Source organism: Mesitornis unicolor, unplaced genomic scaffold (genome assembly GCF_000695765.1).
Source record: "Mesitornis unicolor isolate BGI_N332 unplaced genomic scaffold, ASM69576v1 scaffold15990, whole genome shotgun sequence".
Lineage (NCBI taxonomy): Eukaryota > Metazoa > Chordata > Aves > Mesitornithiformes > Mesitornithidae > Mesitornis > Mesitornis unicolor.
Window position 1 is genome coordinate 58,345 of NW_010160434.1, and position 15,115 is coordinate 73,459.

General features: G+C 36.8%; 1 protein-coding gene across 1 annotated transcript in view; it reads right to left on the reverse strand.

Moving 5' to 3' along the window:
• Window positions 1-15,072, reverse strand: part of BRWD1 (bromodomain and WD repeat domain containing 1) — a 50,063-nt gene extending 34,991 nt beyond the window's left edge. Inside the window, exons 1-12 of the mRNA XM_010189992.1 lie at window positions 15,001-15,072; window positions 14,764-14,793; window positions 14,523-14,582; window positions 11,260-11,410; window positions 9,941-10,039; window positions 9,257-9,417; window positions 8,450-8,671; window positions 6,400-6,500; window positions 4,902-4,972; window positions 4,006-4,106; window positions 2,041-2,081; window positions 379-477 (exon numbers count right to left, since the gene is read on the reverse strand). Of these exons, the coding sequence (XP_010188294.1) occupies window positions 379-477; window positions 2,041-2,081; window positions 4,006-4,106; window positions 4,902-4,972; window positions 6,400-6,500; window positions 8,450-8,671; window positions 9,257-9,417; window positions 9,941-9,974 (830 nt within the window). The 5' untranslated portion in view covers window positions 9,975-10,039; window positions 11,260-11,410; window positions 14,523-14,582; window positions 14,764-14,793; window positions 15,001-15,072. The remainder of the gene's footprint in view (window positions 1-378; window positions 478-2,040; window positions 2,082-4,005; window positions 4,107-4,901; window positions 4,973-6,399; window positions 6,501-8,449; window positions 8,672-9,256; window positions 9,418-9,940; window positions 10,040-11,259; window positions 11,411-14,522; window positions 14,583-14,763; window positions 14,794-15,000) is intronic.
• Window positions 15,073-15,115: the final 43 nt, after the last annotated feature.

Here is a 15,115-nt window from a genome sequence, read left to right on the forward strand (position 1 = left end):
AACCTCTTTCCTGGAGAGGTCATGACAGGTATCATCTACTTTATTTTTACTAATGTAAAAATGTCTCTCCTGTGGTATGTCAGGTGTCTGACAAATACAGATAGAGAAGATCTGTTGCATTTTCTGTTAACCTTTTTCCTTAACAAAGGAAATGTGATTAATTTGGCACAGCATACATTTGAAAGCTACATAAATATTTATGTATTTACTCAAGTACATACTAAAATTTAGGAAGTTATTATATCAACAGAAAGACCACACCACTTGATCATAATATTGCTAAGGCTTCCTCGATTTTGACTGTAAGTAAGTGTGCTTGATGAGTTTTTCAAATTTTGACTTTACGTAACATATTAAAAAAGACAACACTTCACCTACCCTGGTAATCGATCAGACATATCCAACAAAATACTCCTCCATTCTGCTTGCTCAAAACGCCAGATTCGAGCTGTTCCATCTCTACTGCCACTTATGAACCTTGAAGAAGTTTTAAAAGATAGTTAATCTTCAACAGAATTTGCTTTAAAGTCTATTCACAGTTATACAACACCACAATTTAAAACATTACACTGAAAGACTGAGAGAAGTGAAAATTTCAATGTGCACAAGAGAATTCTTTACAGTTACTTGTCCATTAACTTTCATTCAAGAAGCCCAGGAAAGAATTTTTCTCAACTTAAAAATGGAATAAATTTGTCAAAACATGTAGAACAGAGAAGCAAGTTCCAAAGTTAAACTCAATTCACAACTTCACACTCAACTCCTCCTCAACTACAATATTCTAATGAAATACCCATTCTGAAATTTTTGAGTATTAGACAGTGAAGTAGAGGCAAAAACAGATCACCACAACAAAACCCGGCATGCTCCCACCCACAACTGTCCATAAAAGAGAAGACCACCAGTGGTTTACTTTAAGATACCAAGGTGTAAACGACGATAGTTCTGGCTTCCATTTTAGGAACTGCTGACCTATCATAACAGTAGAATGCAAATTCCTGAAGAGAGGAACTGAAACACTGCAAAACATCCAAAGATAATCTCACTAGTCCACAAATTACAACCTTGACAAAGACAGGTGACAGACCTCTGACAGGAAAACTTTGCATGGTAGGTATATCATGACTGTGCTCTGGCTTGCTATGATTCGTTTTAATCATAATTATAAATCTTAAACATCTTTCACACAAAGTGTTACCAAGCAAAGGACCAGTTGTTTTCCCTTTAATTTTTTTGGTACTGCCTTGAAAAGTAATCCGTGCAGGCCACATGGATAGACTGGAGCAACACAAAGGTCCCAAAGATAAACATAATTGCAGAAAAACACACTTAAAAGTAAGACAACTGCAACTTCCAAACGAGGTAGACTATTAGCATTCTTAGTCGCAGTTATCTGGCTTTCAAGAAGAGAAAGGAACCAATAAAAATGAAGTTGCAACTTATGGTTGCAGATGTAAATCTAGCCCTGAATGCTAAAATCCACATCTTCATTAGAGATAGGCTAATCAGACATGAATTTTGACTTCATTCTGTACTGGAAGTATGGGTGAAATTTTACAAATGAAACTTATATGACACTTCCGTCCCCCCTCCCCAAAATTGGTGTAAAATTTTGTTAAATCAATTTCCTTAAAAAAATAGTAGTAGGCTAGAAAAAAATCATGAAGATTAAAACTTATTTTAGACCATTTGCATTGCATTTTTCCATTTCTTATTTTGATCCAATACTTATTAAAACTGAAATGAATAGGAAGGGGCAGAGGTTTATCAAGCCATGAAAATGTTGCGTATGTTGAAGTGGTAACATTCCTCTAGGTAAATAAAAATTCAGCTAGTCCAAATACACTGTCTAACAAGGATTAAGAGATGTGACAGACAGCTGAAACTTGACTATGCTCTCCTGGATTAGTCCAAATTTCCCTTTTGAGTTCTAAATCAGTGGAATTTTCTTACTGGAAAACTGCAGGCAAGAACAAGAAAACATTCCTAATAAACAAAATAATGTATTGTTTGTTCACATTTGAGCATCTTTCAACATACCTGTCACCACTGTTAGAAAACTGAATGCTGTCAACTTTGTCCTGTAAGAAAAAGAGACTTTCTTTAAAATTACATTCTTAAACAGGAAATACAGTTTTGACACATTTGAGCTTAGTGAAATCTGAGACAATGAAAAAACTGCATATTGTATAATTTCTAACAGTTCTAACAGCTTTAACTGCAAGGTGAACTAAACCAAACAAATACTTACCAGAATTCACTAACCATTAATGCACGTTAAATGTAAGTTTTAAAAAAAAAAGTCCCAATCAAACATGAAGGATTGACAAGTGAAATAACTGTCCATTAATGACTTGGCAGCCAATTAACTCATCTTTGAATATATTTCCAATATCCTAAGCAAACTACAATCAAGACTAATCTGCTGTTCCCCCTCCTAGCTACAGATTGCTTAAAGAAATATACAATTAATTATTCATTTTTAATCACAAAAAAACTACAGGAAAAGTAGATAGCATACTCAGATCAGTTTCTCTTCAGAGTTGAAAGTCTTCTCTACATACAAAATACATATGGATCAAGGCTTAGCACTGTAACATAAGTGGTTAAAAGTCAGATTCAGTATTAGAGAAAAATGTATTAAGGCAAAATAAATGAAGATGAGTATTTTAAAGAGCTGCCCTTAGAAGAGCTTTAAGTGTTCAACTAAATATAAATTCTCTATAGTACAACTACAGATTCTTTGTGCACTGAGTGCTGAAAAAATAAAAAAATGACTCAACCTTCAGCACATGAACATAAGCCAAGTTTCCCTTTGATTCCTGAAAAGACAGGGTCTGCTAGACTAAGGTACACAAATTTAAAAATGAGAGCATTTTATGGAAGAAGTACCTTTCCTAACAGGTATCAATTATATCAAGAAAGCAAGTAAAAACAGACAGCATATGCAGAAACAACACTAAATCAGCAAGCTGACTTATTACTTAGGAAGTATAAAGTAGCTTACACAGCCACTGAAGATATAACTTAAAGTCAAAATTCTGGAAACTCAATCCTGTTTAAGGATTTAACACAAAAGGTGTCAAATGGTAAATAACCTGAGTAATGATATCCGCATTCTCAGCCCATCTACTTCCACTACACCGCATACAATATGTGGGTGGCTAGCCACACTTGCTTGAGTGGAATGCTGGTTTTGGCTGGGTTTTTCTTCATAGTTGCACTATCAACGCAGCACAAATCCAAAACATCACCCCACACCAGCAAGGGTGTTTTCATTATTGCTGAGCAGTGTTTACACAGAGTCAAGAACTTTTCTGGTTCTCACACCACCCCACCAGTCAGTGGGCTGGAGGTGCACAAGTTGTGAGGGGACACAGAGGAGACAGCTGACCCCAGCTGACCAAAGGGATACGCCACACCATATGACATCATGCTCAGCATATAAAGCTGGGGGAAGAAGGAGGAATGGGGGAACATTCAGAGTGATGGCGTTTGTCTTCTCAAGTAACCATGATGCAGCCCTTCTTTCCTGGAGATGGCTGAACACCTGCTTGCCAAGGGGAAGTAGTTAATTAATTCCTTGCTTTGCTTTGCTCACGCACATGGATTTTGCTTTACCTATTAAACTGTCTTTATCTCAACCCACAAGTTTTATCACTTTAACTTTTCCAATTCTCTCCCCCAGCCCACCAGGGGAGAGCAAGCAAGCAGCTGTGTGGTGCTTAGTTGCTGGCTGGGGTTAAATCATAACAAGAGGGAAGGAACTCGGCAAAATTAGAGAAATGCATGACATCCAGTTGAAAAGATAGAATTCCAAGTATCATCTTGATACATTCCAGCCTTTAAAGTGGTCAAGTCACATTGAGATGACTGGCTAAAAGTATGCATAAGTTCTAAAAATACCATATAAAAGAACATTGCTACAAACCCACTAACAACATTAACTTGCAACTTCAGTATTGCTTTAAGTGACTAATTATTAGATTTAACAATCTTACTTACAGCATGACTTTCCAATTCAGCTATTTTCTCAGGTGCTTCAGAGCCAAAAAAATACATTCTGATGACATGGTCAGTGCTGCCAGTTGCTAAAAACATACCCCCTGTACAAATCAAGCAATAGTTAAGTTACTGCATAAGAAATTAAAACAGATCACAAACATTTCTCAGATGCCTGGTTTAAAAAAATAATGTGAAGAGCGATTCTGTTCTTCCACTGCCATACAGATACGCAAGGAAATCCGCCTCTTGCTCCAGAAAGCTCTCTCAGCCATAGTAAAAATGAAGAGTCATACTCAACGTTACAAAGATTTTAAAATATATTAACTAGGGGAATCACTACCAATTGTGCACAGAAGCCTTCAATTATGGGGAATATGGCTAGTCATCATTAGAATTATCTGATTCTTTCACTGTAGCATTTATAGATATATTAACGGATTCCTAAGAAAGGAGGGACCTTTATGACTATCCCTGCATACTGCTGACACAGAATCAGAAGCTCCTACTATTGGCAGTAACAACTTCCACTGCTGTTAACTGCAATATCTCAGCAACCCTATTTTGTAAACCCTTGGCATTATACTAAGAGGTTAAACAAAAATAAAAATCCAGTTAAGATGTATAAAAAATTAAAAAAGCACCAGGTGACTTTTAGTTCTGTAAGTTACCAATGGCAAAAGGAAAAAAGTATCACTTAGTTCCACAGGCTTTCACTGCTAGCTAAGGCAAGTCACGTTATTTATGTCACAGGCTAACAATACACATACATACAATTACTTACTACACAGCTACTGCTTTTTTATATTTTAAAGCTGTGACAACCAGAGTATTATAATAACTATCTATGGAGAAAGAATAGAAATCACAATGCTAAACTCCATCTGTACACAACCTACCTGCACTGAATGAAGAACAAAGCATCTGAACCCCTGGTCTAGGTTTCTCTGTGAATTTCACTGGCCGACTGCTAAAAAAGAAAAGATGCCACACAGGATACGGCTTTTATCAACATTCCAAAACATAAAGGTATGCTTCAAATATCTATGTAACAGGTACTTCTTAAATACATACAGTAACATCAGTATATCATGTGCAGGAGGATAACAATAAGGTTTATTTTTCAAAATTACTGTATATACATACACAAATGATATTTGAAGCCCACACAGCTTACGATTTTTTCTGCAAGATGCTACTACATGCCAAATAATGTTTATTTTCTCTCATCCTTCTCTAAGCATGATCTACCCCCTCCATAACATATCCACTACAGACTGAACTCTTGCCCTCACACTGCAGACCACCAACAGTACATGACATAAGGCCTACCAAATACCATTACTATAGAACGCTGTGCAAAATCATATAAATTCATGGAAGTAGAAGTTTTGCAACACTGTGCACATGCCGATTTAAAAGACTGATTTCCTGCTCTGCAAGTCGTGTACATACTCTTTCAGCTGACATAGCCATAATCTCACACAAAGTAGCTACTAAGAACTACATTAAGGACAAATCTAGAAAACTGTGCTGCTTACAAGCATTACAAGTTTCTACTCATCATTCTACGGCTTTTCTGTTCAAGTGTTTTCTGATTATCAAAGGAAAAGTTGAGGCCTTCAGTGTAAGAATATTTCTCATGTTTGTATGGCACGCAGTACAGGGATCCAAATGCTAAAAATGCTACTTTGAGACCTACCAATGCTTAAATCAAAGTCCATGCTTAAACTTATTTAAGCAATGTCTACATCTCATACAGTCCTCTAACTTAATTTTAGAAAGAGAATAATTAAGGATCCAGTTTAAATGCTCTCTTGCTATAACTTAGGGATCTAAAAGATTCTTCTGATGAAACTATACCTTTGATAGGTTTTGCTGCAATTCTACTATCTTAAGATCACAAGTTCAAATGAAAAAGCATAACAATCTTCTGCTTTCGAAAGTACTGGTTTGTTTTTGCTTTTGTTAGTTGTTTTTTTTCTTTTTTAATAGTTACTCTTATGTAAAATTGATCGTCTTATACCAACTACCGTCATACAGCACAATACTAGATACAGACTGAGCATCCAAGATCTCTTCTTTCCGGTAATAATCTTTTAAAAACAAAAAACCCTAACAAATAACAAACTAGCAATTCTAGTTGTCCTGTATTTTTACTTTTACTGTAGTAAGATGTTAATACATTTCCTGACTAACCTTTCAGGACAACAGATTAAAATAAATTTGTAAAGGATATAGGTAGTGATGGTGCTTTAAAATAATTATGTAATAGAATATTTCCATAACATTTTTATTATTGCAAAACCCTGAACTTTTTTAGCTAGTTAGAAGTGCTTGACTTATTTTAATCAAGCATAGTACAGCACAGAGTTAATTAGCAACCCATTTACGTACTTGAACTTCATGGAATCTGTATCCCATTGCCAAAAGCAAACAGTTCCATCTGCACCAGTAGACACCATGTATCGCATGGAGGCTTTCACCATTGGACTAAACTAAAGAGAAGAAAGTAAAATCAGACACACACAAAAAGAGATATTTAAAAACTGTTTATGTGATCCTAAAAATGATAAATGTAAAACCTTGATTTACTCTGAATTTTTCAATTCAAAACTGCTAAAGCAGCTGTTGATAACTGTCTTTTTTAATGTTTACAAAATAACATCTATACTTTAAAATAAATTTGTGGTCTATGTTTCAATTATTGCATTATATGAAACCAATTCATTCACTGCTTTATTTCTGAGGTCTTAACTAACCACAATCATTCACTAAAAACTTTGTCAACAAATTAAGTAATGAGCACAGCAGATTGAAAAAAAAACCAAAACAAAACCAACCAAAAACGAGAATAAGTTTCACTAGACAGGCTTACTTTTTAAATTCTATAGTTAAGCCAAGTATCAGATATGAGATAGTCCAAGTATGTGTAGCCCAGCATCACATATGAATTTATAGGAAGTCCTCACACACACTTCTTTTAAGATGTGGTTTTATTACTATGCACAGAGATACCGCGTTCAGAAAACTCTACAGGTTGATTAAACTGCTCATCAGTTACCACTATCACCATTGGAAACAGCCATCTAAATTGTACATATCGCAATTATAGTATTATTAACAACGACTGAACAAAAATATCCACCATAGTACAGTAAAAGAAACATCACAAATAAGTGCTTTGCCAATAAAAAACAAACAAAAAAATGCAATGACTGTCACAGAAACTCTGCAAATATGAAGATTACCCTTGGAGACAGCATTTTTGAGAAAACTGCAGAATTATCTTTTGTACTGAAACTTCACAAGCTGGCAGGTAGCCACTCTTCACCCCTCAACGTAAGCCTGTTTGTTTCACTGGCAAACACAGCAAATCTGGATAATGATCTATGAGTTTCTCTGTTAAACAAGGAATTACAAAGGCCAAAACAAGACTGAATCTAAAAAGACTCCAAATAGCACATTAAGTATCACAATGCTTTCAAATTTAAATACACAACATATTACACTGAATATCTTTGCACTTTTGAAATAACTCATATTTTTGAGATTAATACAAACAACCATATCACAGAAGTTTCAAGAACCACACGCTGTATCAGAACACTTGCCCACATAAGCCAGCACATCATGTCTCCAGTAACAGACAACAGAAGGACAGACTATTTCCCAGAACTTATTTGGTTCCAACACCTCAAATATTACAGGTAGTGACCTTTTTTAAGTGAAGAAGGATTCCTGTCATTATCTTCAGTTAAATACTCAGAAATGTCAGGGAAGCAAGGAACTTTTTTTTCTTTTTAAAAGTAGGTTTCTCCTGTGGTTTTAGCTAATTTTTGACATCAATATTTAAACGTTCAGATTTTAGTATTCACTCAGGCAGTCACACAGAAATAATTTCAATCATGAGAAAACCACAGTGACAAGCACAGTTATAAATTTATTTGCAATTCATGGGAAACAGAAAAGCAGTTCCTTGCATTTGGACATGAAAAACTAAGATGTACACTTCACAAGCTATTTCTTAACCTAGTACGAGCATCCACAAAGTACTTTTCTCCACAAACAGATAATGAGGCACTAATCTTTCTCTTCAAGTTATAACACAAAGACAGAAGTGCGAAGCATTCATGTAACTATGTTTCTCAATTGCAATAAGCAGCCAAGGAAACCAGTTATTTCTTACCAATATGACAGCTAGTTACTAGAGCAGCAATCGCATCAATCTAAACCTTGCTACTAAAGCAGACTCTTAACTTTTCAAATCAGGTGAAACAGTATCTATTTTTTTCCCCAAATTATTTCTTGTTTTCTACTATTTGATTAAAATATCTTCAAATTTTCCATATCACACTGTCAAGTTAAGCTTCGAGACTGGCTGCTTCTTGCAATCCACCTACATTATTTGTGCTTCACTACACAGAAACACTTGAAAAAACCATACCTGTAATGAGGTAATGGATCCTGTGTGTCCATGGAGGACCGCAACTGGTGCGCAAGTTCTCAGACACCACACTCTGATAATTTTATCACAGCTTCCAGCTGCAATCATAGTGTTTTCATAATTGACAGCCATGTCAGAAATCTCTGCTGAATGTCCTCGTAATGTGGCAAGTAACCTGCCATTATGAGTTGACCAGATCTTCACCAAACAGTCGTCTGAACCCTAGAAAGAAATTTTATTACGCTTAACAAGGATTTTCACAGACATTGAGGGCAAAAGTTTTAGGTTTCTTCTAAGAAAACCTAACCATATTTTCCCACAGCTTGGTAAAAATCACACTTTTATCTAAAACTATGCATGCTACTTAAGCTGAAAAAAAATAGTCATACGACCAACATTATAAAAAGAAAATGTTCAATTATGGTTGAGGACTACACTGGAATAACTTTGAGGGGATTCCTTACAGTAACGGAAAGGGCCAAAGTACCACTCTGTAAAAGCAATCTCTCCTCTGCCACTTCATAAAGAATATGAAACATGCTTAACATTGAACTATATCACTCAATAAAGCTCCTACATCAATGTCAACATCTGATCAGATCTTAAGTATAACAATTTCTTACATGCTTCTGACCTTTAATTACATGAAATTGTTCTACTTAAGGCACAGCAACGGAGCTAATCGGCTACATGTTAACACTACTGATATCCACCCCCAGAAGTTTTAGCATAACATGCATTTCCAAGTTCTTTTCCTTGCATCCATCTAGAACTGTTTTCAGATTCAGATCTAATTCATCAACTCACAGTAAATATTCTATGTCCAGTCCTATCGAATGCAACACAATATACAGAAGAAAGATGGCCGAGTATCCGTCTGTGCATCTTGACATGCTGATACATACTTCCTGGAAATGAAGTACTGAACTTTGCATATCCAGTTAATTGTTTTGCTCGATATATTTCCACTAGAACACAAAGAACACAAAGAATGAACTTATTGACATATTTAAAATGGGTCTATTCTAAAACATTATTTTATTCATATTTCATAAAGTCAAGGGGGTTTGTCTTTGAAAATTCTGTATGTATAAAACCAAGACAGTATTTCAAACATGCTCCAATCAAAACTTCAGTGTCCAAATAAGAAGTGCTTAATGTTAACACTATTTTCCCATGGCTTTCAATACCCTGGATCACACAAGAGCCCTTTTATCCAAACCAGAATGATTACTATTTTCTGTAGGTTTATCTACTTAATACAGGGTCTTTATAGAAGGAAAAAAGTGTCATCTAGAGGCTAACGTCTCACTAGTGACGTGAGACGACCTTTGCACCCAAAGCACAATTCCACTGAGGTCCTACGAAGTTCTCCAGGTAAGCCTCCAGATCCAGTTCCGAGGTGCAATTTTCAGTATCATAGCAAGGCCAGTATTCAAGATACCCATTGTACGCTCACAGCAGCAGTGATTAATGTTGAAAAGCGCTTACCAACATTTGGTGGTGTGCCATAGTTCACAGGCATTTCAGGAGGTCTTCCTCTATGCAGAGCAGCAAACGCAGAGCCCTTCCAAACAGTGTTCCTGCAATCTGTAAAACCACTTGGTTGAAGTTAACCATAAGTACATGTTAAAAATGCTAAGAGAGCTGCAGTTCCAAAACATGGCAAAGAATGTAGCTATAGGTGGTCTCAAACACACTACTGAAACAACTGAAAAAACAGGAACACCAAATGCCCCAACACTTTTCATGAACAGCGTAGCATCACAGGAGAACAAAAATTCATTTACTATAGTAACAGAGGGACACAACCAAAACACCAAACTTCAAAATTACTTATAAATGGTGATGCTCCTGCAGTTGCCGCAACATTCTCACTGCAAAGCATTTAAGATTCTTAACATTTTCATGAATATTTATTCATAAATATTATGAATATTTAATATTTTTAGTATGAAATTATTTAACTAGGTGATCTCAAGCGGTCCCTTCCAACCTGACAACTCTGCAATTCATATAAAAAATTCCCAGAGCGTCAGTTATTTTGACACAGTCAATAATTTCAGTCCTGATTTTCAGGATAGAAGTCACTGTTATTCAGTGTGCATCCTTTAAAGCCATTAGGACAGGTAACTGAAAACATAACAGTATTAAGTAAGCCAGTCCCACATCATAGCATCCAGCTACCCAACAGAACTTCATACCAACACACGAACACCCCTCTTGCAGAAACATTCAAAGAGGTAAGTCTAAAGCTACAATCTAATCAAATAAAGTGGGTGCTTATGCGTTTCCAACGGTTCCCTTTAAGTTATGGTCAAGGACTTTGTTCCTGCGTATTTACAGAATTCACCAGTATTAATTCTGATGCCATTTACATCAACCAAGAAGTTTCAGAAAACTGGTGTTACTGTCTTGCATTTGCACTGAGCAGAGTACAATAGCATCTCCATTCAAAACCAACACGGGCCAATATACTACTGGGAGTGTCAGGAGATGTTAGAGAAGTAGCACCTGCGCCCTGATGATCCGTTACATAGGATTAACACTGAAACTTGGCCATGTTCAGCAGACTCAGCACTCAGACTAACAATAATTCTTGTGATGTAACTTAAATCCCTCTCTTTACAACAATCAATATATAGTTACACCACTAACAGACAGATTGCTGGTGTTTTGGTTCATTAAGCACAGTACAGAAATGGGGGTCAATTTTGGTGATAACTCATCACTTTTAAACATTCCAAAAGTCTTCACCATATACTTCCCAAAATGTATCATACCTATTTCAAATAATAAGCAAACCATACCTTTTGCTGTACGTAACAAGGACTGTCTCCCTGCACCAAGTAAGGAATTCACTCTCGAAATGCTGGGTGGTATCTCCTTATCCAGTATAGGGCCAATACGCTTGCAAATTTGTAACAAATGGTCTGGAGCCACATGTTTGTTGGCCAACACCTGACAAAAATTTTAATGTTAGAAATACACATGGTACTTACAGAACAGATGGTTCGAAAAGCATCAGTATTCACAGGTATATTAAATATTGTTTAAATATTTTTAAGTTTAATGTACAAAACAAAATCAATTCTGTTAAGCTCTGATGTAGTAAATTCAGTGATTACTCTCCAAGAATGGCAGAGCTGCAGTAAAAACACAGTAAAATTACTGCACATCAGTATTTTACTACTGAAAACCTGCAATACGCACATGTATGGCACCCATTTGTGCAGCATCCAACAAGAAGTGTCTTTGCCCAGTTCACTGTATTTTTATTAAAAGCAAAAAATAAAATTCAAACCCTTATAACTCAAGATCACAGAGAATTCTGTCGTAACCAAGTACAAGAATTTCTGTAACTAGTACTTCAGTCGCACAGTACTTGTTCAGTTAACTGCAATCTAGTAGGTTTGAGTTCAGTCCTTCTGAAAATAGTTTCCTTGAAGAGCCAGTACTACACAACCCTATTTCCTTAAACCAGAAGGACCAAAACAGTCATCTGCCTATTCAGGAAGGATCCCATACTACATACATTTAACAGTCAAAAAAAAATACGCCCACACACACACTCAGATGTCTCAGTCAAGGACAGATGTGTGTGGTTTTTGATTATTTTTTTCTCCTCTTTCTGGGAGTTCAATGAAAAAAAAAAATCCTTATCTAACTATACATTTAATCACAATAATGCAGAAATTAATTATGCAAAGTAGAGTTTGCATGGACTCAAGTAAACCAAACCATCAGAATAATAAATCTAAACTATTAAGGAGCTCTGAATCAGCAGGCACAAACACCCCCATGCTTACTCCACTCTGCTCTGGTCACACGAAAACCAGTTAGACCCAGAAGCCACACTGCTACTTCAGCACCCAGACTATCCCCAGCCAACACGTCCTGGAGAGGCAGAGCATGCCAGCACAGGTATGTGGCCTCTTGCCCATGTGGCTCAGGACACAAGCAGAACTCGCTCCTGCTGATGATGCTACTCCCTCAACTACTGACTGAACTTATGTGAGAGAAGTCCTGACAAGGCTCATCTCATCATAACAGCTGGAATATAAATACCACACACTGTCATGCAAGATCTGTTCAACGAAGAGTTGCCCAAATGCACACTGAGTATTGAGAACATACAATTTAAGTCACAACCTAATAACTGTTTTAATCATAAAAATCTAAGTAATGTATAAAGCTTGCAGGGGTACAGGTTGTATTCCTGGGGGTGTGAAGAGGTGGTAATACCAGTAAAATATCTAACATTACCTCACAGCCAAATACATCTGAGCAAACAAGCTCATCAGATGCTTGAGGTTGATTATGAGAAAGATTACAAAATGCACTTTTTCATAATTTCTTTACAAATTTTGCCTCTTGAATTGGTACAGTACCATCCACGATATTCAGAACAGAAAGCTCAGCATACTTTATGTCAAGCATTATAAACCATTTTGTTTGCATGCCATCATCAGAAAGTATATATTCCAAATCCAATCTCCGACAGAAGCATGCGTACAAAACCTTGAGATTATTTTTCTTTTTAAGTAGTTTTATAATTTTAAAGTCTTGCTCCAATACTATGATGAACAAAGAGGAAAATAAAGAATTGCACCACATGGTTGCATTTGTCTGCAGTCTCTGGAAATTCAGACGGAGATCTGGGGGACAGGAGGTTCCCAAAGATCCTCAAAAGGAGAGACTAAAACTTTCAGAAGATTAATTTGGATATCTGAAATAGTATTTACTTCTCATAGAGATTTATTTTAAGTTGTGTAGGAAAGAGAGGTAGAAGCAGCACATACTAAAGAACTAATTTGACAACTGTGTATGTGTAACAAACACAGTTAAAAAACTGTACTGAAGTCAGAAGAATCCACACATGACATCTCTCAACACCATCACTTTTTGCCAGAACAACTAGGGCAAAAAAAAACCCAACTAACAAAAAACCCCACCAAACAATCCTTTTTAAACTTAGTATCACTTTAATGCTTGCTAAATTCAAGTCAGAGCTTGAAAGTACTCCTGTTCAGGAAGACTAGGCTTTTTAGCAACTTAAAGCATTAATTTAAAACCTCATTTGCTCAACTGACCACAACAGCAAGTAGAAGAAATGGAATCTGGTTTATCATTTTAAGCAGCACTTAAAAAATTAAGAAAATTTTTTAAACAAAGTTTCATTCCTTCTCTATGCAAATACAATTCTGAGATCTTGAAGTGTTATACAATAGGGGTAAGGGGATTTAACTGTAACAGTACACTAACTGATGGGTAAGGGAGAAGTCAGGCAGGCACCTGGAATTTTGGAGTGAAAGAAGCAAGAATAAACATTTGTTTTGAGAAAACATGATCAACTACAATAAAGCAAGATAAAACCACACTGATAAGGCACCACCAGGCCATCACAAGACAAAACCAACAAATATACTTTGTCATTTCAGAAGCAGTAAAATAAAACACCAAGAGAAAGGCAGTTTTCCATTCTGAAATAGATAGAAGCTGAATAAAACATTTAGAGCAAACTACATCAGCGGCAAAAGGCATACAGTACATGCTGTTCACAAATGACTCTTGTCTGTTTAATATTTAGAAACAAAGCTATGACCAGCAAGTAGTCAGAGATAAAGAGCATACTCATAGGCACCAGAACTGCCAAACCTTGATTTCTGAACAGCGATTTCATTTCCTAATCTGCTGAAGGGGACTGATGAAGGAAGCCAACCAGAAAATAAATACCGTCAAATCAAAACACGCTTAACAAACTTGCTCATGAAACTCTGAAATGAAACCTTGCTTCAGATTGGTTCTTCCCTGTATGTAGGCAGTGGCATGTATCAATGCACAACGCCAAGCTCCACCTCTGCTATGTAAACAATATGCTCAATTTAAAACACCACTTGTGTTTTTGTTAGTCTAATGTAAAGAAATTAAAGGCCCTTTCCAAAATAACTCCAATGTCTTAACAGAGCTGGAATAAAATCGCAGAGTAAAGCTTTGGGTCTGCTTTTAAAGGTAAAAGCTCTAGCATCGACATTATCCTAATTAAAAGAGGGGTTAAAAAAAAAAGGCTCACCAATTCTTCATAACTTCTATAATGCTCATTTCCTTGCCAATCCAATCTTTTGGGAAGTAACTAAATGGAGGAGAAAAAAAAAGAAATCTGAGTGGTTAAAGTGGAAGGAGGGATATATCACATCCAAAACAACGTGTGTTGAGGGAAAAAAGCTGAGACAGTAGAGTGGAAGAAACTTGAATGACTTGTAAAACAAACTTTAGACTACAACAAGAGAGATTTCATCAGAGCCCACACAGACCTGGTACTGCTCCAGCTCCTCCACTAGCACCTGCAGAGAAAAAAAATATACGGGGTGGGGGCGAAGAAAGCCTCTGGTTTCTCAAGCGGCTCCTGCCGCAAAAGGGCTCGGGAGGAGGAGGAGGAGGAAGGGGGGACCGGCTGTTCACACCTCCCCTTCAATCCTCTTTGCGGCAGCGAATGGCAAAGGGGTGCGAGCCTGTGCGCCCAGGTGAGTGTGCGGCGTCCCCGTACTCACCTTCAGCGCTCTCCTGCAGGGCCCGGTGGTCAGGAACCGAGCTATAAGGAAGTAGAGCTCTGCAAGAGACACGGGGAGAGACGGGGGATGAGTCCGGGGCTGGCTGGGGCGGGGG